At 37.5% G+C, this 27,420-nt stretch overlaps 1 protein-coding gene across 2 annotated transcripts in view; it reads right to left on the bottom strand.

Moving 5' to 3' along the window:
* Positions 1-7,042: 7,042 nt before the first annotated feature.
* The window catches only part of LOC130250692 (coiled-coil domain-containing protein 170-like), a 45,263-nt gene continuing 24,885 nt past the window's right edge, over positions 7,043-27,420 (bottom strand). The window contains exons 5-12 of one of the 2 annotated variants that reach the window (XM_056486604.1): positions 25,689-25,833; positions 23,775-23,960; positions 17,661-17,978; positions 14,739-14,939; positions 13,147-13,320; positions 12,173-12,415; positions 11,073-11,309; positions 7,043-8,516 (exon numbers count right to left, since the gene is read on the bottom strand). In XM_056486604.1, the coding sequence (XP_056342579.1) occupies positions 8,304-8,516; positions 11,073-11,309; positions 12,173-12,415; positions 13,147-13,320; positions 14,739-14,939; positions 17,661-17,978; positions 23,775-23,960; positions 25,689-25,833 (1,717 nt within the window). In that variant the 3' untranslated portion in view covers positions 7,043-8,303. The remainder of the gene's footprint in view (positions 8,517-11,072; positions 11,310-12,172; positions 12,416-13,146; positions 13,321-14,738; positions 14,940-17,660; positions 17,979-23,774; positions 23,961-25,688; positions 25,834-27,420) is intronic. The other variant, XM_056486605.1, reaches the window with a different exon arrangement.

Here is a 27,420-nt window from a genome sequence, read left to right as displayed (position 1 = left end):
GTGTATAGGGAATATAGATTATACCTACATGGAGACTTCAGTAATTTGGGTGATTCTTCTACACCAGAAGCTCTTTACAAGATTGCAACCTGGTTCCATTCCCTCATGGCACACCTCAGTGCCATCAGCATCCTGACTCCTCAGGCCAATCATTCCCATCCCCCTCACAGCCCTTGGCTCCTGCTGGCTGATACTTCAGGGCTTTTATAACTATTTTTTTTTTTTATAGGCATATTTTGGCGTGAAAGAGGTATCCTCTTCTTTAAATTGAAGCTGAAAGTTTTGCAATTTTTTGTAGATCTGTTGTTTATCATGTGGAACTAAAACCAACATGCCCATCTGGAAAATTATGGTGAGCTTCCAGGAGAGGCAAACCCAGATTTATTCAGTGGTAATTAAAAGATCTGGGATTCTAGTATTTTGACTACTCTTAATTCTAATTTCAAAGTCCCCTGGTGTAAATTATAACAGGTTGCTCCAGAAAGGATCACTCCACACCGGGGAGTTCTCTTTGCTCTCACTTCCTGTTTTTATTTCTAATTTCTCTAAGCCTACTAATGCCAAAAAGCACTCTATATTTATGATAATTTAGAAATACTTGTGGCAATGATATTCAGGTATTTTATGAGGGAGTATGAAAGCAATCTTAAAACCACTAAGTGTGATTCCTGCATGATTCCAACCCACTTTCTGTACGGTGTATTAAACAGACTGGAGTTTAAGTGATGGCATTCAAGCTGCAACTGAGCTGAAATGCTTTTTCCTTTAGCAAGTGTTAAATTGGAGGGTTTAGTTTACTACAGCATAACCCCCCACTTTGTCGGGAAATGCAGCTGTGAAATGAGCCCAGGAAAAGCAGGGAAGTATCAGGTCCAGCTGCAACACAGATGTGCAGCTCGGCAGCAGGACAGAATGAGAGGATACAGTGATCCTTCTGCCTTGCACTTTGTTGCATTTTTCAGCAAGTTACTTCATTGTGGGACTGCTGAGATGTCCCATCTCCTGCTGGCGAGAAATGCTGGGAACATTCTGTACAGTTGATTCCATCCTACGTTACCTTGCTTCCTCCCACTCTTCCTAATTCATTTGGAGATGCAAGTGCTGATTTCTCGTGCTCCTCCTGGGTTTCCTGTTACCGCACCCAACAAACTCAACCTCAGTGTCTTGCCCTTGGCTTCTCCCCTGTCCTTCATCCTGGTCTTTGACTAGGAAGCTCTGAAATGCTCACCATTATCTGCTGCTTGCTTCCCAATCATCAGGTCTCCCAAACACTTGTTCCCAAATCCCTACTCTACTACCCTTTCTTTTTGTATCTTACAGCTCACCTTTACTGTATCTCTTTCACTGAAGTTCCTTTCTCTTCCCTTCCCTGTGAAACCTACCATAACCAGCTCTTTCCTGAGTCTGTCCCTTTTCCTTGTGGCTTGGAGATGGATCCCTTCTTCCATCCCTGTTTACTTCAAATCAAAAAAAGCACTGGGAGAATCAAGGTGTGTCAACCTTTGCTCTGGTCCAGAGCGAGCCAGGAACACTTGTTACAAGGAAACTTAGTTGGGACTCTGGCCTGAGTTGATGCAAGTTGCCACATTTTTGTTTATAGATATAGAAAAATCATAGGTTTTCCAATAGTCTTGTTCTTAGGAAGGACTGAATCATTTTGGCTTGAATTTTCAAATAAATAAATTCTGCCATTTGGCAAGGAAGAATTCCCTCCTCCTGTAAATAAAAGCAAAGCATCACATTGCATTACAGGCAATGATACTACTGCTACAGATACATGTAAAAACTGAACTCCCAGTCTAGTAAAGAATTTCTTAGGAAAACCACAGAGAAAACATTTTTTGAGAAATACAACCTCTTCTTTGACTAGCCTGGAAAGTCACTATATAGAACTATGAAGTATTTGAACACGCACTACTTAAGAATAAAGAGCTGTTGTGGAAAACTGTTATCCTAATTGGGGGGATTTTGGATCTCTGTCACTTGCTGGTGCAGACATTATCATCTGTAGAGCTTCATGAGACTGAAAGGAAGCTTACCTATCTTGATTCAAAAACCAGCTCAGCAGCAGTCTTCAGGCACTTAACCAGCCTTTCCTCCTGTTCCACCTTCTTTTTTTTCCCTCTGCATCACAGGCAGATTTCCAAGGGCAACTAGCTCCTCTTGTCTCTATCCTGAAGTTCACCCACAAGTCAGGAGAAGTTTATAAAGCCTTGCAGTTAAGATTTATCACCAGAGGATTAGTCTGTGCAGCTCTGAACCCATGACATTATTTTCTGTTTAGGTCATTAGTCTAAATCCCTGTCTGTTTACTGGTTGCTTTTTCAAATATTTATTCTTTTTGATTCCTACACTCTCCATGGCATCCTGTCTCAAACTGTTGAAATGAATAGTTCCTAATAGTAAATGCAAAAAAATGTCTTCAGGCATATTTTTAGCCACTTGAATCACTGCAATGTAGCTCCATGACTTTGTGAGATGTCTCTCAGATACCCTCTGTTCCCACCTCCTTGCACAAATCCTCAGGCAGCTACAACACACAGTGAGATCCATCCTGATCCCTGTGTGTTAAATGAGCCACGCTGCTTCTCCACTCCTGCTGGACACACCCCAGTTCTGTTGTCTGTCCTCTGTTTCACTGTTCCATGTTTTCAAAGGCAGCCAGGACTACACAGTGGTCTCATATGCTGGAGTAATACCATGGAAGTATTATTCTGAATGTCTCTAATACCAAACAGCATAAAAAATGTTAAACATCAATACTACTATGATAATCTCAGCACTAGCTTAGCACTTTTCTGCAACAGCCTAGTTTGGATTGATCTCTAAAGAAAGGTCCTAGGGACTTTACATAATCTGCAGGATTCCATCCATCTACACTGATGGCCATAGTTCTTCTGCTATAAAAATCATTGCAGTCTGCTTCACAAGAATCTGCACCTGTCCTGGCTTGTCTCCTGCCATCACTTTACCCTGGTGTTATTTCTCCTTCTCGCAGCTCCACCTCCCCTGCAGAACCCGCAGTACATATCTGTCCCCTTGTGGCCGCATGCCTGACACAGCTTTGCTACTTCCTAGGATCCTTTAGGCTGACCAAAACCTTTCAGCTCTTCCTCCCACCCACACAAGCGTGGACTGACTGTGCCGGCCCCAGCAGCTCCAGAAAACTACTTCAAAGGGATAGGAAGCATCTAAAAGGCACTGCAGTCTGACACAAGAGATCCAGCTGTGTCTTGATGTCTGCTGGGTGCAAAGATCCAGCACACCGTGCTGGAGTTAAAGAGCAGGAGGAGGCTGCCAGGTCTGAGGGATGGAAAGGGGCAGCACAGCAAAAGTCTGGACAGATTTCTCCAGCAAGCCTACACAACCCAGCTGATGCTGGGGCTCCTTGCAAGGCACAGACGTGAAACCTTGCTGGATGAAGAGCAGGGCTGACCACAGAGACTTTGCTGCAGGCAAGTGATCTGTGAAAACTCCAGGTGAAAAAGATATTTACTGTGAACGACAGCAAATCCAATGCAGCATGTAGAGACTAATAAAAGAAATGTCTTTGGATAAAGGTCTGAGAGTTGTTGCTAGTCATGTTGTTCTGCTAGTCTTTTGGGATGCCTGTTGGTTTAATCATGAGTCTCTGACCTCCTCTAAGGACAATAATCAGACAGAGTGGCTGACCATATCAATTCATACTGTTCTTTTATAATTCATACTGCATATTTTTACATTGTTACTGCAGCATGAAGGGTACACAGGGGAAATAATTTGAAATACTCAGTGAAATGGCGCTAGAAATACTCTTACTGCTCCTTATTTCATGCCAGCTTAAACCCAAGGCATCAGTCAAAGCACAGTGTCCAGGCTGCAGACACCCCCTGTAGGGACCAGAGGTGCCTCTTTCAGATTTCCATCCCCATTGGCAAGGCTCCCCCTGATGCCCTGCCACAGCCCCCAGAGCTGCTGTGGCTGTGCTCTTCCTCTCGGTACAAAACACGACAGGAGGGGAAAGGGCTGAGTCAGCTCTGCTGGCATGTTGCTGCCGGCCCTGGGGAAGGTCTTCCAGCATGCCATGGGTACCATCACATGTTAGTTTTGTAATCAGAGCTCCCAGTGTTTTGTGGGCAAGATTCTTTCTTTTTTTTCTTTTATTTTTCTTTTATTTTTTGTCAGATTAAATTGCATCCATTGGCCTATTTAAAAACAGTATCAACGGAAAGTTGAAGGTTTTGTTTATAACCGAGCACTCAACTTCCCCACCCAACATATTAACATTCCTTAAAAAAAAAAAAAAAAAAAAAAAAAAAAAAAAAAAAAAAAAAAAGCCCAAATCATTTCATAAAATGATTTTCATTTAAAACAAAAATTATAAAAGGCACACATGGCATTACCAGAACCCATCTGACACTTGGTTTCTCTACCTGGCACCTGTTTGGAGCCTGCTGGCTCATACTTTGCAATTTTCTTTGTGTTTTTTCTCCTACTTATCCAAAGCATAAGTAGTCACAGGGGAAAAAAATGAAATAACGTCTCAACTGTTTTCTTTGCCCCCCTATGAAAATAAATGTTCGTCGTTGTCTCAGGGCTCTTTAGCTGACTTTAAAACTGACAGAAAAGTAAACTATTTTGTTCAAACACATTGTTATGTTTTGTAGATTTTTCTTTTCTGACTCACTTATGAGTACAATCTAATAAACTTGTCCTCCTTTCAGAAAAAAAAAATTAAAAAGTACTGCCATAGAGGATTCCTACTTGTTTTTGACAAAAAAAAAAACAAAAAGAAACAAAAAGAAACAAACAAACAAAAAAAAAAACCAAAGAAGCTAAAAAAAACGCTTAAGTCTTCTATTCTTCCATTTGACAAGGATTATCTTTGAACATTCTTCACAGTTTCTATTCTGGCAAGCTATAATTTTTTTTCTATTTTCCACATAGTTAATTTTGTTTTGTACACTTCAGTGATATCAGAAATCCCTTTACTCTAACTTCCTAGAGAATTTCACTTCATTTTTTTTTTGTTCCTCACCCTTTTTCTTTCAGATGGTCGAGAGAAAAAGTCAGAATCTGTAGTATTACAAAATACTTCTACTTCACATGAAAAATGTGTGAGAATACATTACTTTTTGTCTCTAAATGCACTTGATTCCTCATCTGCTATTTTTTTAAATTAAAATCTATTATGAACTTGGGTCCTTCATATTTTTCCTCTCCGGCACCATCATAATGTGCAAAATAATCCAGTAACAGAATAGCTGTAGGGAATTGTGGATGATGGACATCCACAGAATTGTGGACATCCACAGAAAATCTGAAAAAGCAAGCAAACTGCTTTATACAGTAATAATAAACTACACAGCAACAGAAATCAAAGTTAATTTAATGTGATCTGTCTTAAAAGCATCTTAATTCTAATTTAGCAAAGTACTTGAATACTTTTGCACTTATTTTCTTTGAGGAATCATGGTTTCCTACATTAATATTCTGATGCATGGTTCTGCTGTGTTGAAAATAGTGTATTATCAATAATATGATGCATAGGCAAAAATTCCGTTCCATGTACTTTCATGCACTTATAACACTCATTTTTCTATCTACTTTGTGATTTTATTATTGCAGTGTTTGTAGCATGTAAATAATTTCACATTACTATCTACAATTGCAACATTTGAATTTGTTGAGTTTTACCTTAACACTTAGTAAAGTTGTATTCACTGGAGTTGGTCCAGCTGTTATTTGGAGGAAAAAATGTAGCTCTGTAGCTGTACTGTACTGTGAGTTAACACATATTACTTCTTTACATTATTTTATTATGCAGTCTGCTGATAAATCAAGAATCCTTTACCACTATAAAAGAGTAATTATGAACAGGTAGCAAACTCTTAATTGAACACCTTTTTAATAAAGACGAACCTAGTAAAAATAACCTGTGGGAAGAGGGGTGTCTGCTGACACAAACAATATACACTTGCAACACCTGTCTTGTGTTGAATGCATCTTGGTTTAAAACAGAAGAATTTGAAACAAACTTCGAAAACATTCATAAGCCTCTTCTAATTTTTCTCCCAAAAGAAAGACTTACCTCAATGCTGTATGAAACAAAATTGAGAGCTAGTTTTTTCAGGGTTTACTTAAATTATACAGGCCAAAAATCACCTGAGCCTTTTCGAATCAATTTGCTATTTTATTGTTTGTTTGGTTTTTTGTTTGCTTCAGTAAATGGAGAAATATGTCAGTACTCTTCCAAAAGTAAAGCAAATACAGGGAATATTAGTAGTCAGATAATAGGTCATATTCCTTTATGAACACGGTGAGCTTTAATACTTCAGAAAATACAGATCTGCTGTGCTTACAAAAAAAAAAAATAAAAATAATTGGAAAACCATTAGTCTTTCTTCTGGCTTAACATGCAAGCCACTAATCAAGCATTGCTGTGAACTTCATGTGAAAGTCTGCCTTCTTTGAAATAATTTAGAGACCCATGCTGGTGGCTTCTGAGGGGCTAGAACTTCACTGCTGGTGCCAGGTCTGGTCAGGGTGGCAGGGGACAGGGCTAATGAGCCTGACAGGAGGCTGCAAGTCTCCTGGCAGACATCAGGAAATCATTTCACTATGCAACCTTACTTTATAATTGTCACTCTCAGAGACTATTTCTTAATGTTGTGAATGTATTACCTGGGCTGAGTGGATGTAGATTTGTAATGCAATTTACTTAACTTTCAAAATATGGTAAAACATGTTTTGTATGATATTTATTAATGGGTTTTGTTCTTTAGTAACAAATTAAAAAAAAAGTGCCTATAAAACCAACAAAACACAAAGTAAAACTACTTGTATTATCTCATAGGTAATTAGAAAATTATTGCATCCTTTTCATCCTCTAAATCCCCTGTCAGCATATCATGCCTAAATTTCATGTTCAAGCCTTGAACACTTCCAGGGATCCACAACTTCTCTGTGCAACCTGTGCCTCACTATCCACACAAAAAAGAATTTTTTTTTTCTAATATCTAATCTAAATCTGCTCTCTTTCAGTTTGAAATTGTTTCCCCCCAAAACAATTTTACATTATAAAACAAAAAACTAAATTGATTTTAATCCAGTTAGCCAAAGGAGCATAAGAATTTATGCAAGATTTTTTCTATCTTATCAAATGACTGATTTTACAAAAGCTTGGGTGTTTATTTTTATATTTACATCAAGTCATCAAGAAGCAATTCTTCAGAAACAAATGCAATTAAAACAAGTTTTGAGTCCCCAGACAGCGAAATTATCACTCCTACTTGAAGTGGTGTGTTCAGTTTGACTGAGTGGGTCATCATTTGCTGAGATACGGTAAAAAGCCCACAAATGGCCAGACATTAGGTAAGTCATCTTTATTGTTCTACACAATCATACAAAACATATAATGGCAAGAGAAAACTAAAACCACAGAATCAAGTTTGAATGTGCTATTAAACCAGATTTATTTTCCATCCTTCTTTTTAAAAAATCATGAATTTGAACAACACTCAGAAAGCAGTTGTTATGACTAAGAGGTAGTTTTCTACACTTCATCATCACTACTCTGAAAATAAACACTTTAATAGTTCAACTATTTTCTGTAGTGAGCAAGAATTCTAAAATAATTTTTCATTAACTCAGAAGAATTGCCACTGTGGATTAATTACCCAAGGGAACACAAGTTGGAAGCAAAATTTTCAAGACACCATGACCAAGGCAAACAGTCCTATTACCAAATATATCTATATGAGGGACATGACAGGAGGCTTTGCTGCAAAAATGAAATTTCTTGTTTTGCCATATGAGCAGACAACAGAAACCAAGACAAGAAAAAAAAATCTTTCAAAGTTAAGATAATCCTTTAACTTGCAGACAATTGTCTTGAAGCTAAAGCCCTTATGTGTAAAAATGAAGAGGTCCCAGGGGGCAAGAAGAACAGCAGCAGGTCAACTCCTACTTGATTTCATCTTTGTCACCTAGAGTTAAAACACAAGGAGTACCACTGAAGCAGACATTCAGTAACTTCTCAAAACTGTGAACTGACCTTGGGTGAGCTATGAACTTCAATATTGGCCTCTGCACTGAAACTTGAGGACATTGTTGATGTGCTGCCTATCACTTCCATAACTGAAGTATAAGCTGCCCAGGGATTTTCTGTTTGCCATCTCCAGGTTGCTGACTTCACCCATTCCAATCAGTCTCTCTGTTGAAGTTCTAAAAATCGGCCCTAGTTGTTGTCTCTAGAGTAGGGAACAGAAATAGGCACCTGTTTTCTGTAGAAGTCCAGCAGGTAAGGAAGCAAACAGAAAATTTTACTTTGTTCCATCTCTATTCATTGAAGAAGCTGGATGATTCCTTGCTGCTCCTCTGGGAGCCACATCTTTGAGGCAGACACAGGGAAAGAAGAGGTGCTGATGGGAGTGAATCAGCCCCTCAAGGCGTGTAATGATTTCACAGTCAGGGAGAGCCAGGCTGGCGATGTCGAGGCCCAGCAACCGCGAGACCACCTCTCGGAAATCTGCCAGCTGCAAGAGCAAACAGAAGGGAATCAACTAAATAGGAACCAAAGGAGATGTCAGGGAAAACATGTAGGCATACATGCAAACACAAGCACTTGCATTATCAGTGCTAAATATAGGCATATCAGCTGTTGCTCAATACAGAGAGCAGAAGAGGACAGAAACAGCCCTTGGAGGCATACATCAAATGACAAAACACAAACAGCTGAGACGTCAAGTCTCTCAAACACAAAACAGTTTTCAAGTGTTTCTTTATATCTTTCACAGGCATATCTTGCCTGCTCACTCAACTCCAAAAACAGAGGAAATCACACTTTTACTTGATCCAGATGACCACAGACTATACAAACTGGAAACTCTGGTGGGCACATCCCAGAACACAGGCTAAGGTGCTCATTCCTGGCCACTATCTGCCACCTCTCCACTCCACCCTGCACTTTCTTGAGAAAAAATAAAGGAGGAAGTTAGAAGAAAGGTGGAAGATTTTGGCACATCCTGCTGTCTGACTTTGATTTGAATCAGGATACAGCCCAAATTCAAGATGCAGCTTAATAAAATGCTTGTTTTTCTTCTGTGAAAATGTCATAGGAATAGTATTTGGTAAAGTAATTAATTAAAGACACCAGCTTTCTCTCTGCAGTTCCACATGGACAGACATCCACAAGTAGTTGTCATCACTGCTGATTTACTCTTCTCAATTCACAGTACTATCAGTCAAACTTCAAGGCCTCTTGAGCAAACAATAAATTATGCAGCCAAAATGGCAAATGCCTTAATACCCCTTATCATCAACACATAAAACAGGAAAATGTTACTATTTGAGGAAATATGCTTTTCTTGCTCTTTATTTGAATGCCAAGATCCCCTTTCCCAAGCATGAAAGAGACTCAAAATGCCACAAAACCATCAAAACCATCAGGAAACTGGACTCATGTTCTAATGTGGAAGCATCCTCACTCCACCAGTCATGCCAAGGGCTAAGGATAAGGAGGAGATTGACAGTCCTGATATGTCTCCAACCTCAAGAACACTGTGCAGAATTCTAAAGTGGTTAAGTCTGTGAGAAAAGGGGATTGTAACTTTCCTGAAAACAAAGTCTCAGTTTCCAAGATTTTGTCAAAGGCAGTTTGTTTCAAACCCTGAGGAGCTGCCATCAATTCAGAAACACAAATATGGAAACCAATAGAGAACAGAGCTGAGGTCTGGAGTCCTCAGCACGAGACAGACATGGACCTGTTAGAACAGCTCCCAAGGAGAGCTACAGAGATGATCAGAGGGCTGAAGAACTTCTGTGGAGTCAGGCTGAGAGAGCTGGGGTTGCTCAGCCTGGAGAAGAGAAGTGGGTATACTTCTCCATACACTGCTCCAGGGAGACCTTATAACACCTTCCAGTACTTAAAGGGGGCTTACAAAAAAAAAAAAAAAAAAAAAAAAAAAAAAGGAAAGCAACACTTTACACAGGTATATAATGACAGGAAATGGGAGAAGGGTTTTAAAGTAAAAGAGGAGAGATTTAGATGATTTAGATTAGATATTAGGAATAAATTGTTTACTGGGAGGGTGGTGTGACTCTTGAACAGGTTTGCCCAGGGAGCTTGTGCTAGCCCATCCTTGGAAGTGCTCAAGGCCTGGTTGAATGGGGTTTTAAACAATCTGGGGTCTTAAACCAACAGAAAGAAAACAAAAAGAAAAGTCCAAAGAACACCGCAAAAATATTGAAGTGGTTTGAAACCCCTTGGATTCAGAGATGGCAAAAAATCAACATGTGTGTTCGTGCTTTTAGCAAAATACTTAATGTATTACTCCATGGAATAATTTCCTGCATGTAATTAATATCTTCTTCTCTGTGCTGGATGCTTTGTTTCCTCATGAGACGTATAAAGAAATTAAATCTTTCTGCCAAATTTCTAACCTTTGTTATAAAACAAAACAGCACTAAAGATTTCCAGAGAAAAAAAGATTTTCAGGTTGTTAGCCTTCGCTCTATGTAAATAAAAAAATATTTTTCTAGACTAAGTTTCTGAAATAGCATTCTTAAATTTCATCCAGAGTCATTGTTAAGGTCAACATATACTATAAGATTTTTGGCTGGGAAATCTAATAAAGTTCTAGGCAGCTGAAATAAATCTAAAATTACAAATTGTTTACTTTAAAGAAACATCTATTTGCTTTCAACAATTGTGCCATCTATAACATTGCTAAAAAACACAATATGGAAACAGAAGGAAGCAGATGAGAAGTTGGTAAGTTTTGTACCTAAGATATTTGCAAAAAAGACAAATCTAGGATTTTGCAGTATTTTAATACTTCTCTAAAAGGTGATGTAATATTTTGTGATGAGCAAAGAAAATAATGCCTGTATTTAGTTTTCTCTTGCAAAACTTAACTTATAGAATAGCTTTGCAATTACAACTGTCACTGTGGATCACAAGTGTTAGCTAAAATTTCCTTGTTTGACAATGTTTGGAGCAGTTTTAAGGACTGCTGGATAGCTGCTCCACCTGTATCCTTTTCCTACAGCCTAAGGGACATCTAACACTTGTCAAATACCTACACACCTACCTGTCTCTCTCTTTTTGCTAGTTCTGCAAGGGTTGTTTTAAGCACCTTCATCTCACTGGTAACTGCTTCTAACATATTTTTGTTTTTTTCTTTATCTTCAGTAGCTTTACGCTCCTTTAAAAGAAGTTCTGATTTGGCAGATTTAAGTTGTTTCTCAGCTTTTTCTTTCATTCTTTCCAATTTGCCTTGAGACTTACTGAGTTCCTCTATTGTTCTGCTCTGTTCCAAAGTTTTAATCTGTAATAAGATGAGGAAGTGTTAAATTTGTCATACTTTTTTATCTAACTTGAGCAAATAATAAAAGCATCAGGAGTGATCATGAATAAGCACTTTAGTGTGGTTTGTTTTGGGTTCTTTTCACATGTGAACTGAAAAGTTTTTAAAGGAGACTGGCCTATTTCAACACAATGAAAAAAAAGGTTTTTCCTTCAAGGACATTTAATTGTCTACAGGTTTTGGGAAAAGAGGTATCTGGACAGAAAAGGAAATCCCCAGCAATTTTTCACTCTCTTCCAGTCCCTGGAAAAATAGTAGGAAAAAGAGTTGCCAAATGTTTTGACAGTAAAAATGGTTCAGTGAGAACATGTGCAGAGTTGTCTGTTTCACTCCATCAGCCACAAGACACAAAGTCACATAAAATCAGTTTTCCTTTCTCTTAGTGGTGGCAAGCTATCAATGGCTACAAACCACTCATATTCACCTAAGTAAAAGAAAGTAATGTATAACTACTGCAATGTAATGAAACATAGAAACAACTAAAATTTAGAATCTTGCCTGTTATATTCTCCCCATACCTATCAGAATAGACCCTCTATGGGCAATGTATGGGAAAGTATATGACATTCATAGCAACAGGAGAGAAAGGGATACATATATTTTATTTTTCCAATACTAGCCTGAAAATTTACATTCTGCTTTGCAGATGCTACTTAGCATATCAAGACAAACTGTAAAATACCTAAAACATTGTAATATTATATTTACTTTTGCCACCAAGATTTGAGCACTTCTCCATGAACGGATTTATTTTAAATGAAGTCCAGCTGTATCCAAATGGAACAGAAAAATGGATAGAAGTATAAATGTAAAATTTAACTCACCTTAAGTTCACTGGTTTCGGACAGCTTGGCTTTGAGATCAGTATTTGTTTCCCTTGCCAGATCAAGCTGCTTCTGTAGCCTCTCTATCATCTTATGTAACTTTCTGACAGTGAGATTGGCCTCATCCCTTTCCACAGCTAAGGCAGCCCTTACTTGCTTCTCTTCTTCCAGCTGGGTTATTTTCTGCCGCAGAAGGTTCATGTGCAGCTCTTTGCTTTCAAGTTTTTCTTTCTGAGCCTTCAGCTTGATTTCCAAACACAAGGACATTTGAAAAAATAAATGCGAAAGACTGTGGTATTACATAATTGCAAATTTAATCCTCATGTTGCATCTATAACCTGAAAACTTTCTCTTGAAAACTTTGAGAAGAATCAACACATATACCCTAACTTCATACTCCTTGTATTACCAATTCATTGTGCTTCTCTATTGTTTTAAACCTTAAACAGACCCAATTCCCAGCTCTAGACCAGTCTGACAAGCCTAAACCTAAAAGATTTCCCTAAATGATGTCATAACAGGATGACAAAGTGTTGTTAGACCAAATTCAAACAGACTTGTTCCTGTAGGAACAACTGAATGAAGGAACAGATCTTGTTGGAAACGTTGCAGTTCTTGGTGAAGTACAACCAACACCCTATTAGTTTCTAGACAAGTTTGTGCCTCCCTCCTTGGCAGATCCCTTTAGATTTAAATATTAATGCCAGTTGTTTGCAGAAATATAAATGTGTATTTAAACATAGACAAATGTACAGATATAAATATCCATAACTTCATCATTTTTTCTTAAGAAGCTGTTAAAAGCAGTATCGTGCTCAACCAACTGGTGGGTTTAGTTATTTCAATATGCAGTCTTTTTGCACTATCTTATTTTTATGTCATGGACTACTTTGAAATTCTTTGCACATATACAGTCTGTTGCCTCTAGCAAGCCACTGCAGAAACACAGCCATATGTTTGTCTTTTTTGCATACCTTCCTTCTGAGGCTGTATGCCACAGTCTTGTTCTCAACCACAGCATCACCTTCCAGTTTCACCAACTGCTCTACCCGGGCCAGAATCGCATCCATAGTCATATCAAATCCAACCTCTGCTGCTACACTATCCAGCTTCATCTTCTCATTAAGTTGTTCCAGAAATTTCAGATACTAAGATGTGGAAAAGTGGACAGAAGAATAATAAAACTTCAGTAAAAGTCATGAAGTACAATTTAAAAGCAATCCCCACTATAGTGGCAGCCAACAATATGTAGACAAGTACACTACAAGAAAAAATGTATTGAAAGGGTGTAATTGGGCACACTCCTGACACAACTGCAAATTCTCCGTGTCCTTTTTACAGTCAACACTTACTTTGTCCATATAGCCAAGTACACTGTAAGAAATAATGTATTGAAAGAGTGTCATTTGGCACACTCCTGACACAACTGCAAATTCTCCATATGTCCTTTTTTTAGCCAACATTTAGTCTGTCCATAAATCCCTAGATCTACTGTATTTATCTTCTTAGCAAAAAAAATCCTGGGATTTGCTTCTCTGCAGCAACAGGTATGTCCCTGCTTCTGACTCCAGCTCCTGTCTGGAGCTCTGTTGTTTTACACGGCTGTGCACTGGCAGGGAGAAGCCAGAAGGACAGCTGTGTCCTAACACTGCAGGTGATGTAATTGCCCCATACTGTGAGCTCTCAAACAGATGGAACTGGTACCAAAAGAAGAAAGCACTGGAGTTATTTATTGACAGAAAAAAAAATCGCAAAAAAAGATCTCTTAATTGCATCAAAATCTAGAGAATAATTTAAGAATCTAGAGCCACATGTTATTCACAAAGGAAGCAGAGCAGAAGAAACAGCTCCTTTTTCTGGTTTCCTCTCAATATGATGGATGCTTCATTCAAAAAAGTTATTTTATCATAGTCTAAGGCAAAACAAATAGCCCAAAATTGTTGATTCCACTAAGCATTAATCCTGGCCGGGCAACATGCTACAACTTTGATTTTCCTAGATGTAGTGTTTGGATTTCCAGGTACTATGTCATTTTTCAAATTTTCTGGTACATGAGTGAGTTATAGCCTAACAGTGTGCTCATTCATACAATTAGACAAAAATCCTAGTAGCCATGATTGTCTAATAATATACAAGAATCAAAGACTACAAGATCTTGAGAAATTTCAGACCAGATGATTTAGAGAAAGACATAGCGATGAGAGAAATTTTGAGATCAGAGAATAATTGAAGGACTTCTGATGGGATATTGACAGGGACTTCTTTTAAGCTGGTTTTGGGGTATAGGTTGGTTTTTGGAAGTTTTTTCTTGGTGTTTTTTTGGGGGGGGGTTGGGTGGTTTTTTATTTGTTTTGTTTCACAGTAAAGGACTTGGAACTCAAAAGCTTAGCAACATCTTCCAACTGCAGTTGTTGGTCAAAGAAAAGGTATTAAATTATTGCTCCCTACATAATGTCTGACTTTGCTAATTCACATTACTTGCAGTGCTCCAGGAGACCAAAGTAACACGAGTTGTGTCTCTGCCTTTAGTGACTTCTATTCAAAAGTAAATAATGTGTGCAACTACTTTTTGTTTCTCAAGCTTCAAACCATCTTGCATCAGGTCTCCAGTTAATAATTCTTCTTCCAAGTGCTTCAGTTGATCGTGGAAATTCTCAGAACATTTTTCAGCTTTCCTGCTCCTCTCCAGGGCTTCATGGTACAATTTGGTCTGATTTGCCAAAGCCTTAGTCAATTTAGCTAATTGTGTTTCAAGCTGAGATGCCATCTAGGGAGCAAGCAAACCAACAAAGCATATGGGGTTAGGTGGGAAATGCCAGAAAGATATGAAAGATAAATCAACAAATTACTAAAAATAGGTCAAAATATCTATCTTTAAAATATATGCATTTTAAAAGTCAAAAAGAAAACTCTGTAACCACCAGCAAAAAATTGCAGAAGTAGAGACACCCAAAAGTGAACAGCAGATATTATAAATGAGTCAAATAACTAAAAGATACTGCTATATATTAAAAAATCAATACAAAGTAATTAAGATACAAAATTTCAAAAGATGTGGGCATAGCAGCAATACCTGGCAGTCAGCTATCATTCCTTAAAATAAGCCAAAGAAATCTCTATTATATTGAGGAGTTGATTAGAAAAATCATGTAAGTTATTTAGAAAATACATGCAGAATGTAGGGGAGAATGTAGATATGGATAATTAAGTCTCAGAGGAGTTCCCAATTGGCAACTGTTAAGCAGTGTTTAAAAGGTTGTGCCTAAAAAATAAATAGTAGTAGTAATTTCTGTAATCTAACCAGAGCTCAAGGATAAAAGGATAAAATCTCAAAACAAGTAACTAGAACAATTTAAAAAAAAAAAAAATCTAATGTTTCACCATTAACTTTACCACACCAGCATATAATATAATGGATTTTAAGTTGTAAACTATTTATAAATTAAATGCTTGAAAGTATCTGGCTACACTACTGCCAAATACTGAAAGGCAGTTCTATACACAAAGTTGCTTTTTCCCTCTGTCTTCTTCTTACTGTCATGCAATTATTTGTTTACATAATTCATTATATTGCATTTGTAACTCAGTGTTCAGACACTCATCTCCAAGCAGCCTCTTCATTTTAAGCATCTTTTTGGTACCAGTTAATAAAATGAACAGTAAGTGCACGGTGCTCTCATTATTTTTAATGGCACTGAAAGGTTTCCAACTCAAACTGCAATTAAATACAAACAGTTTGCCCCCAACTTGCCTAAAAACACTGAGAAATTACTGCTGCTCATACAGTAGATAACACTAAACAATAATAAATCTGCAACAACCCACAAACATATTTTATGCTTTTTTGCATCTCACATCATACAGCAGGAACAAGAGTTACAGTAGCTTGTTCCCCCAGAGATGTGCTGATGCCAGAGAACCTAGAGCCCCTTTATCAAGCTGCAGAGTGGCTGCAAGGTGGTTTTAGAGGCTTCAAAGAGCCATAAACATGAGAAGTGAAGGACTATATCACAGAAGCAGAGCAGAAGCTGTCATTTAATCATCCCGAGGCATCCTGGTGTAACTTTCATCCTTAGTTTAGGGACAACCCACAAGGTAGGCATTTCCTAAAACAAGGTTGCACCCTTGTTACCCACCCATGCCTGATCCATCATCTTACAAAGGCTGCATTTTTGGTCCTGCAGTTCTGACCTCCACAACTTCTCATTCCTATGACTCATGCAGCTTGATCAGCCAGCCTGCAAAATAAAAAGCCCCTTCCTGCTTTTTGTTTTAATGTGGCTACTGGATAATTTCAAACTACAAGCACTGTACAAATGACACAAAGTAGGGTGGGAGTGTGGATCTGCAGAGGGATCTGGGCAGGCTGGATCAATGGGCTGTTGGCAATGTATGAAGTTCAACACGGCAAAGTGCCAGGTCCAAGTGCCACGTCCTGCCCTTGGATCACAACATTGCTACAGGCTGGGCAGAGTGGTTGGGAAACTGTGGTGAAAACAGATGTGGGGGTGCTGGTCAACAGCTGGCTGAAAGCAAGCCAACAATGTGCCCAGGTAGGCAAGAAGGCCAATGGCATGGGGTTTTGGTTTTGGTTTTTTTTAAATACTTCACCAAAATGCACAGGATATTCTCAAGAACTATTTCCAGGCTTGGACATAATACAAAGCCATTTGCTGTCATTAAAAACTATCACATCAGCAGGAGATGCTAGAATTTAAAAATCTGGCAAGAATATTAAAGCTGGTCTTCAGTGGTTCACTGAAAGCGGTTTTTGATTTAGTGTGTAACTTTTAGTTATATAAATAGTCCTCACTGATAAAATTAATAAATTGTAAGTGAGCAAGTGAGAAACTTCAGTGTAGTGTCAGGATACTGACATTGGTCATGCTGCATTTTGATTCACCTTCCTCCTGAGTTGTCCCTTTATCTATACACTAAACATACTTTTGCAAACAGTACCAGCCCAAATGCCTCAAGCCAGAGCCTTCCTTTTACCTTCTTTGGATGCCAAATAATGTTTAGATGTAAATGTGAAAACACATCTTTATTTTTAGGTGCAAGTTTTGAGGATTGGAGGGAAAGAAGTTGCCTGTGGCAACCCATCAATTTTATCTGCTTTGAGAAAGAAGTCAGTTCTTGAAGTCACCATTGTAGCTGCAAATCCATACTTGTTCACAGGTTTCACCAAATCATAGCAACCAAACAGCCACCTTTGATGTCTGCTGGCAGAGGAAACAAATTTCAACGTTGTAACTGAAAGAACACTCCAAGTCTTTTCTTTTTAACAGCATCTATTATTAATTTAATTTCTGAACTCTTCCTGCTTAGTAAAACATTGATGCTTTCCCCTATTACCTTAGATAAATAGATAACAAAATTAAAACCTAAGCAGAAAAAATCAACACTCTACCAGATGAGTAAAATGAAACGGAACACAAAGAGAATAATAAATGCACACATTGGGCAAGTGCAGTAGTTCCTGACTTACTTTTTCTTTATTCTCCTCTTTGCAATTTATTTCTTGGATTCTCTCCAAAATTGCCTTCTCAGAAGGTTTAACTATTGCAGATCCACAGCTGAGCAAGGTAGCAATTTCCTCTTTAAAAGCCTCGGAAGAGTTCAGGGCAGTCCTGGCATCTTCTCTGCTACTCTTCAAGCTTGCATCTAACTCCCTGGAAGATTTCTTCAGATTGTGCAGCTCCTGCTTTGAGGTGTCCAAAGCTTTCTGGTTAACAGTCAGTTTCTCTTGGAGGCTTCTGATCTCCATCTCTAAACTCTGTCTCTTTATTATAGCACTGTCAAGATCCTAAAGTGCATGAAAAATTAAACAAGATTTTTAAAATCAGTTATAAACCCTCTCCACCCCACACAAATTCAGGAATAACTCAGGAGCAGGTACTGCAGACAGAGAAATCCATATTTCTCATATTTGCTCAATGTCAGGGTCTCGTAGGGGAACTGCCACTGAAATTGATGAAAACCTGAAGTCTGTGTAATCATACTAAGGACTAACCTCTTATATTAGTTTGCAAAAAAGGAATACATAAATAAAATTTTCAGGTGAATGAAACAAAATGTTTTATTGTAACACTATTGAAATCTTACTTTTCCATCTGGATAATATGACCTGAAAAACAAGCAGTGAAAAAGATGTATCACAAATAAAGCCAAAGTACTACAACTGAGAGGGGAAAGGACAGGATAGAATAAGATAGAATAGATTATTTCAGTTGGAAGGGATTTGCAGTGATGATCAACTCCAACTGCCTGACAATTCAGAGCTGTCCAAAACAACAGTCACAATCTCCCTGAATATAGTGATAAGAGTTGATCTCTGAGCTCAGTTTACCTGACTGTGACAAAAATTCCTGAGATTATTTATTTACAGAAATGAGAAGTAAGGGACTAGACAAAACAAGGCTTGGTTGGGAAAGAATAAAATACAGCCAATACATATGTATCTATCTCAGTTGTATATAAATTTTGACCTAACAGGTCAGAGCAGACAGAAAGAATAATGCATCCTGACCCATGACCACAAAACAAATGATGACAGAAAAAAAAAAAAACTAACCATCTAAACATAAAGAAATAAAGTATTGTGAGTCTCTCCCCATAATACCAACATTAAGAGTCCTTACACATACATATACAAGAAAAATATTTGCAGCAAGACCAATTAGAAGTACAGCAAAGACTGAGTCTTCAATTCTCAGGGCATTTTCTGATTGGTAAGAACAAATGGGAAAGAATATTACCCCACACATGACACAAAAGGAAAGAATAATACCCATGACACAAAATTAATACAGAGGATGGAATATTTACAGAGAGGGACTGGATTCTTCTGGAAGTCTCAGTGGTAAGTAGATGCTCAGTAAGTGAAGTGATATGAGTTAAGATTGTGCATAGTGGAGTTGAACTGTTCCTGGAGCAGTTATGAATGTGATGATGACTCAAGGGTCTCTCAGGGTCTGTGTGTGCTTGCTGTGGAGCACAGTATGTCACTTGTATTAATGGAATACCTGCCAATCAAACAGTTAAATCTGGGAGTACTTCTGTATGCTGGAGGTTACCAAAAGAAAGGAGTTTGCAGGGCATGTTTAGAAAATAAAATATAAAAATATGATACTAAAAATACTAAAAATTTTTACTAGCTGTGTAAAGGCAAACATACAAAAAGATAAATAAAAACAACCCCTGTAATTTATGAAATTATTTGTTATTACACCTTTCTGAGGTAATTTCAGAATTGTTTTAGACTCAAATGTTATTTGTATGATTCCTTGCCAATTTCTCCTTTTTTATTCTAGACAGCTCCTATTAATAGAAACTAGAAAATTCCCACCTGTGCTCAGAACTATATTATGGTAATTACAGCAAAGAATAGAGTCATTTATTTCAATTACAGTTTTCAGCAGTGCCTATTTTTCCTTTCAGCGAGGCAGTGCTAAAATGGTTCGCCGGTACCAGGGAGCTTACTTAATCACCATCTTGTCAAATTGCGAACATCTGAAAACAAACATTGTTTATGCAAAAGATCAAGGTATAAAATAAGGAACTGCAAGCCATCAAAGAGTGGATGGAAAGTGGCCTGGCAGAAAGAGACCTGGGGTGCTGGTCAACAGCAGACTGAACATGAGCCAGCTGTGCCCAGGTGGCCAAAAAGGCCAGTGGCATCTGGCCTGGACCAGCAATAGAGTGGCCAGCAGGAGCAGGGAGGGATTGTCCCCTGTACTGGGAACGTATTTTCCAGGTGAATTCCTATACCAGTAACCTCCAGTTATTGCTGTTATACCAAAAGGTTGTAAACTATTTGCTCTTATCTCCTGTCTTCTCTAATGACTCCATCTGGAAATATCTGTGATGCCTGCTGAAACCTGTTTCTAATATGTATTTTCTTAATGACATCTTATAAACAAAAACAAAAAACCAATCCAAGTTCTGAGAAACTCATTCCTGTATATATCTGCTGGAACAAGAAAAACCTAAAATCATTTGGCTGTCTTTCCTACAATCTGAGTATTTGGGTATATTCAAAATGTAGCCATGTTTCTCAAGTTCAATCAAAGTCCTTAAATAATGTTTTCATATTTTAATTAACTCTTTTCATACAATTTATTTATTTTAATAAATTTATATTGATTAGAAACTACTTAGATCTATTTTATTCATTAACATAATAATATAAGCCAATATTGAATACTAAAGAGTATTTCTTGGTTAATTTTGCACCAGTAGTACATGCAGATATATTTGTATTAATTAAAATTGCTTGCTTACACTTCAAGAACGTTCTTTAAATATTTTGTACATTGCACATCTGTGCAAAACAGGTATTTAAAATAACATCTCAGAGAGAAATCACAAATATTTCCAGGTTGAATAATTAGCAAATATGTGAAACAGAACAAGACAGTTTACTAGTTCTTGTGGTTCATCTGTGGCAATGCTGTATTTAAATTGATCTGGAAGAATATATGCATCCTCTTCTATACCTTAGATAAATACCATAGAGGAATTTATTAAATATTAAAAAGAATCTTGGTTAGAATAAGAAGGACATTTTAGAGAACCTACAGACGCTCTCAAAGAATGTTATAATTCTCTAATTATGATTATCATAATCAGTTATAACTCTCTTGAAATACAGAAAGAAAACTCAAGTATTCTGATTCTCAGTCTAGAAATATGGGCAGGATTTAAAAGTTGTTTTTCATCTAATGCAAATTTGATATCAAATGCAGCCATAATAAAGATATGCACAATATTTACAGATTTACAAAAGCAAAATCTTGCAATATTCCATCAGAAAGATGGAGAAATGCAGAAATAAATAAGAAGAATATATTCAGAAATAAATAAAAATAATAGATTAGCAAAAAAACAGCTTCTTGAATTGCTTTTTTTACTTTTATTAGTTTCAAGAATTACTCATTTTTATTCTTTGCTGGTTGATACTGTCATGCAGTGAGACTGAGAGGGGAACAGATAAAATTATTGTTCACTTGTTAATGTTCCTTAAATGAAGCCCAGCTGACTGCAACAAATGCTCAAGTATCAAACGTGCTAAAGAATATTTTAAATATATTAACTTAAATATGTAATTAACTGGCTTTCATTTTATTCAGTAAGAATTTTTGGATACAGGCAGCTACCTCCTCCTTGGACATAAAAAAAAGCACCCAACAAAGAGAAGGAACTCACAGAAGTCCTAAGGAATGGGAGTGGAGAACTACCTGGCAATTAAAACAGGCAGTTCTTCAGAGGGGTGGCAGGTAACAGTGTGGTGGCCAAATCTTGGTGGAGATGACTGACAGGAATGTGTGATGGTCTCTATACACTCAGGAAGAATTTTAAAAGCAAACTGGGGCAAATGGGCTGCCATCTCAATCTGTAACACTGAAGATGGCCAAAATGTTTGGCCCTGAGAGCTGCAGGCACACACAGGCAGGAGTCACTTGTACTCAGCCTTTGCTGGGTAAATTCAGCTACAGGCAGTTCCATTAATTAAGTCCAGAAAACAGCCCAGAAACACACAGCCAAATATAAGTCTTCTGGCACAGGAACAGTGTGGATTTCTGCTTCTCACCTTGACAGAGGAATGTGTCACAACACATGTAGTTCTGCTCCCGTGCTTAAACTGTGCAGCATGAAGCACATGGCAAAGTCAGACTGACTTTATGCCACTGGTGCCCCTCCTGTAACCAAAGGAGGATTGAGAGAGGATCAAGAGAACAGAGGATCCCACACTTCACACTTTACATGTGAGCACTTAAAGCATTTTTTGGGGGTTTTTTTCTTTTTCAGTACTGAACTTCTTCATATGCTTTTGTGAACACAAACCCCTCTCCACAGATTTACTCAGTGTCTGCAAATATAAGTCACTAAACTGAAATTGCACTGGAGGAATCTGCAGCCTCTATGCAGATGGGACTTTTCAAAGGCAACGCTTTTGAAAGGCAATGCTAATAATTTAGAAAGACATTTCTGTAAAATTGGTTAAATAAATTATGTATTTGGCTCAAGGAAAATAATGATAGGAAAATATTTTTCAGAAAACTAGCTCAACTTGGTAAATGCTTTTGCAGTTGGAGCGAACTTGAAAAAAAAGCCACAAATGGAGCCCTGGTTTAAAACATCTCCTGATTATGGTTTACTGGGTAAACTACACTCTGCTCTTCCTCACACACCTGTGTTTGAAGTAAAGCATGAAAACAAAATGTTCTCAAAAAGGACCTGTTTAAGTTTTTGGTCCAGATTCTCTCTCAGTTTCATTGAGTCTTAGAAAATCGTACACAGCTTGGTAAGAACTATTTTCAGCAGTAAGTAAAATTTATGACCCTTGTGGTACTTACATTTATCTTCCCCATAAATTCTTTCTTCTCTAGAGCATGCTGCCAGCTATTTCTCATCTCCTAAGTATTTTGCTTACAACCAAATCAGAACACTGTATCCTTTAATGGGTTTTGTGGGTGTCTCTTCTTCAGGAAAAGAGGAATGCCAGGGGTGGGGAAAATGCTGTATTACTTTGGAAAACTCACTTGCACAAGGTTGCCTTTATGCTAAAAATTCCTACAAACTCAACCACACACAACTAAGATACATATTTGGCAGTCTAAGTTTCTTCTCTTATTTTCTCACGTTCCAGCCATCAGCTTTAACCACACAGTTTCACCTGCAGGAAATCTTCACTCTGGCTTCACTAAACTGCTTCCTTTCCACATCACTCATGTGCAAAGCATTAAGGAAAATTGCTACAGAAATGCACTTTGTTCATTCATCCTTTGAAATGTGCAAACTCTTAATGGGGAGTTCTCCTGGAGCAGTTCAATCCTTAGATCAAACCCTTTTCCTTCACAAATCACAGCTAGGTGGATTTGAATACCTGACTTAACTTACATTTCTCATCTGACCATCCCTCTGGCTGCACAGATTTTCTCTAATGCTTCCCAACAGTGAAACAGTGCTTTCCTGCAAGAGCCATCCTTCTGCCTACAATTTTTTGGGTATGAGCCAACGGTTATGAAATACAAATTTATAATGCAGTGAAAAGATAATCTAGGGTGTATGGAAGCCAAGACACTTTACTGTCCAGTGCCTTAAGAGAAAGAATAGTGTCCCATCAGTTCCTTTCAGTTTCTCATTAGAATTTTTGAAAAACTGAGTAGAAAAATTCTCAGGAAGCTTGCATTACCAGATAAATGTTATTTTAAAGAGCATTTTTTACCACTGCATGCTTGTGCCTCAGATATTAACACCATACACATTCATTTATTTACATGATTGTGCAAGCACAAACACTACAACACTAAGAAGAAGGCAAAAATAGAAATTTGCAAACAGCATTGAAAGCCATCACATCTGCCTCAGATCTATTTTACAAAACTTTATTGCTCAATCTTCGTATTTCACCTTCAAGAAGTTGCAAATAACCGTAGGAAAATGTGTTTTTTAGAACATTTCCTCTTTAGGAAAGATCCTAATCAACATAATTTTTTCAGAAGCATTTTTTCTTATGCAATTCCTATTGAAAATTAATTTGGAATTTCAAGAAAACATTTGAAAACCAGACAAGCATATAAGCCATTCAATGATGTACCTTACTAAGTTTCTCCATGTCTTGGTAGTATCCTGCTGCCTTTTCCTGCTCCTTGGCCACTTCTGAAACTAGTCTCATGATAGTTTCTCTGTTAGCTTTAGACTCCATCTCATGGACAGTCACATCTTCTTGAAGAGCAGCAACCTGGTCTTTTAGTGTCACATTTTCTTTACATATTTCAGAGACCTTGAGAAAAAAATCAAATGTTATAAGCTTCTTAGAAGCATTTAAGAATTAAAAATATTCATCCCAGTTACACCTGGTCCTAATCATGCCAATAAAGACTCGGAGTTCCTGGTGACCCCTAGGCCAGACTTATAATTGCACTCTACTGTTCTTCTTGGAAAGGAGTAGAAAGGCAGTTAAAATCATAGAATCATATTCTCGTTATAAACCCCCACCCTAGCATATTGTGATTTAGATTTACTCCCACACAGACTTTATGATGTACTAAACAGGTGGAGAGCCACTGCTGCTGCACATCCATGCTTGACATGAAGCAGGTCAGAAAGCAGACCATGAATCTGCTTAGTGAGAAAAGCAAACCATTTCAACCTGGCTTTCTGAGATGTGTGCCTTTCATTTGGAACAAGAGAGCTGCAATTCATGCTCAAAACTTTTTAAGCATGAGAGGTTTGAGTTAGTAACAGATATTTCACAAGCACATTCAAGGGCAGGGCCAAATACCTGGTGTGCTGCCATTATGAGCAGCCAACACCTTGGAAAAAGGAGTCCCTTCCAGGAAGATTCTAGGGCTGTTTTGGTACGCTGTGCTATTCCCCATCACTGGAATGTGGGCACTTCAAAGGCTGAGCAAAAATGTACCCTGATTCCTACTGGCAAGACTTTTGTTAAGACTAAAACAGATCAATCCTGTTTTAAATAAAATCATAATGTGGAAAAGATACTAAATAGATGTGCCAAGACCCCAGAAAAAATAGTTGCTATATTTCCTAAGGCACAGCCTTCAGCACAAATTAGATTTCCCAAACAGATTTATTACTATCTTGTTAAAAGACATGAAGATATGTTTTTTAAAGTGCTAATTGTTAACTTATTAATTATTAAAGCATGCAAGAGTGCATCTTGGGTGACAACTTTTTTTAGAGCATCTTTTAAAATTTCAAAGTGCTTGCAATATTATGAAATATTATGAGGGCATGCGTTCACTGTGATACATACCTAGATAATTTTAATTTATTGAGACTGTAATCTTACAATGACATGAACATAATGAAATAGAATTTTCCCAAATAACTATTGTGCTCCAAAGTGAAGAAAAATAGAGATAAAAGAGTAGACAGAAGATGAGTAAAATGCATAAAATTAGAATAAAATGTCTTTTAGCAGCATTGATAGATGTTCAGGAATATATAAACAATTTTATTTTCCTAAATGGAAGCTTAGTTTTTGGGACTTCAGAAGTATTCTGAAGAGAAATAATAAACTTTTATTATTAAGTCTCAGAAACACCACAAAGTTATTTACAGCATTTTATTTCAGGACTCAGTAAGGGTTGTTTTAGGAAATGCCATTTCAGATGTTTGTATTTAATGGTATGTCAGCTCAAGATAAGAGTTAAGATCTAGTGCAACAGTTTATACATCACCTGTTGACCCCTATGTTAATGTTTTAAGGAAAGCTTTTAACCAAGTATCTAATCAGGGCTGTATGTGGGAATGACATACTGATAAATTATTTATGCAGGTAAGAGCAGACCAAGTTCACTGAGGCATGTTAGTGTTCAGCACCTTCGAAAATCAGCCCAGTATGAAAAAAAATCTGTCTTTAAATGATAGTACTGTCTGCAAACCATAATTAAATACACAGATCTCTATCATTTGCTTTATTTCTGTGACAACTAAATATTCTTCTGTTAAATCACCCCAGAGAAACATTTCCCTACACAATCACCTTTGATGTTAAATGTTCCTGTGGTTTCTCTTTTTCTCTGATGTCTATGTCCAAGAATCCAGAAAGATGTGTAAGGAGGTCTTCATAGTTTTGGCTGATTTTAGAAGCCTGAGTCATGTTTTCTTCATACTCATTCAAATATTTACTAATCAGACAGAAAAAAATACACACATCAGGATTAATGTTCCCTGAAAAATAATTCTAGGTAAAATACATTGTCCCAAGACTATTGCTAGCTTCTGCTAGCAAAAATTCATCAAATTAATTTTAAAAGTTGCATTCAATTCTCTGTATCTGTTATTTAATATATATAACTTTTGCTGTTGTCTTATGTGTAAACATTTGTTCATCTCTACTTTTGAGTAACACTGCAAAAAATCTATGATCCCAATCTCATTCTCAGTACTAAATTTGAGTAAAACACAAGAACCAAGTGACATGAATAAATAGTGCCCTCAAGATACTACAAGTGGAAAGTGCAAGCAAAAGTTTAGAAAAAAGTGAGGGGGAGACATTGATCAACTCTTGGCAAAAATATGTGAAAAGCACTTCACATCCCTTCTCTGAAGAAGCTGACAGAGATGATTAACAAACTTCAAGAGAAGCCTTTCTGGACCAATGGAAGTGTAAAACATCCATAGTACCTGTGAAGGGAAGTTTATCAGCAAAAGCAGAGATGGGAGACACTACTTTGTTGTACAGTACTCTGAAGCACTACTCATGAAAGGGATGCATTTAAAAAGACAGCATCTAGGGCCTATCACAAAGGAAGGAAAGAGAGCTTTTTGTCAGCAATTTCACTGCTCAACAGGTGCCTATCATGCAGGGGCATATCCCAAATGAAATATGTTTTCAGCCTTAAGAGCAGGTGTCAGTTTATACTGTACAAGAACCAACAAATAAATTAACAGTGAATTTAACTCATTAGTATAAATGTGGTTACATTCCTTCCCTTGCCAGGGACAAGGATGGCTCCAGCAAAGAAGAACCACCACAGTCTGATTCAGCAGGAAACACAGAAAAAAATCTTGTTCATGATGGAGAAATACACATTGCTTATGAAAAACTACAAAGAAACAGATTAGCAAAACCAGCTGACCAAGCACAGCTCAAAACTATACTAGTGTAATCCAAATGTCAACTCCAACACCTCTCAATAACACACACAGGTGAGGTACTTAGTGGCACAATGCAAGATATAGCAGATTGGTAGTGGTAAATTTGAAAGACAAGCTAGTGTGCTTCCATTTTAAAAATAAGGTTCTTTCTCAAGCAAGTTCCTCACTCTAGAATAAATCAAGAGCCGAAATGTAACCAAATGTGTGTCTAAAGCAAATATTGTATTGAAACTCATTTGCTTATCAGAGCGTAGCACTATTCTCAGTTTTCAAGGTGGGCAAGGTAGTCATTGCTGGACTCATTCTTTTACATTTCTGATTTCTTCCTCTCTAGGCTGGCAGTCAAACAGAGCATCATTCCATAACCACAGAGCCACAAGAGACTCCAACAGGAGATGCACAGTAAGTGCAAACACAGTACATTGAATGCTTACAAATCAGTAAGCAAAACAGTCCATTAAAAGATTTAACATGTAACCTTAGCAGGGAGATCAGCACAGCTGCTGAAAATGCTGCAAAGTGAAAGAGAGTGGCATAATAACAGAGAGGAATGGAAAACATTCATTACTGCTCTGGACACCGTGAGGGCAGTTCCATATGCTATTGCACAGCAC

Source organism: Oenanthe melanoleuca, chromosome 3 (assembly GCF_029582105.1).
Source record: "Oenanthe melanoleuca isolate GR-GAL-2019-014 chromosome 3, OMel1.0, whole genome shotgun sequence".
Taxonomy (NCBI): Eukaryota; Metazoa; Chordata; class Aves; order Passeriformes; family Muscicapidae; genus Oenanthe; species Oenanthe melanoleuca.
Note: the sequence above shows the minus strand (reverse complement) of the source record. Positions and strands in the feature narration are given on the sequence as shown.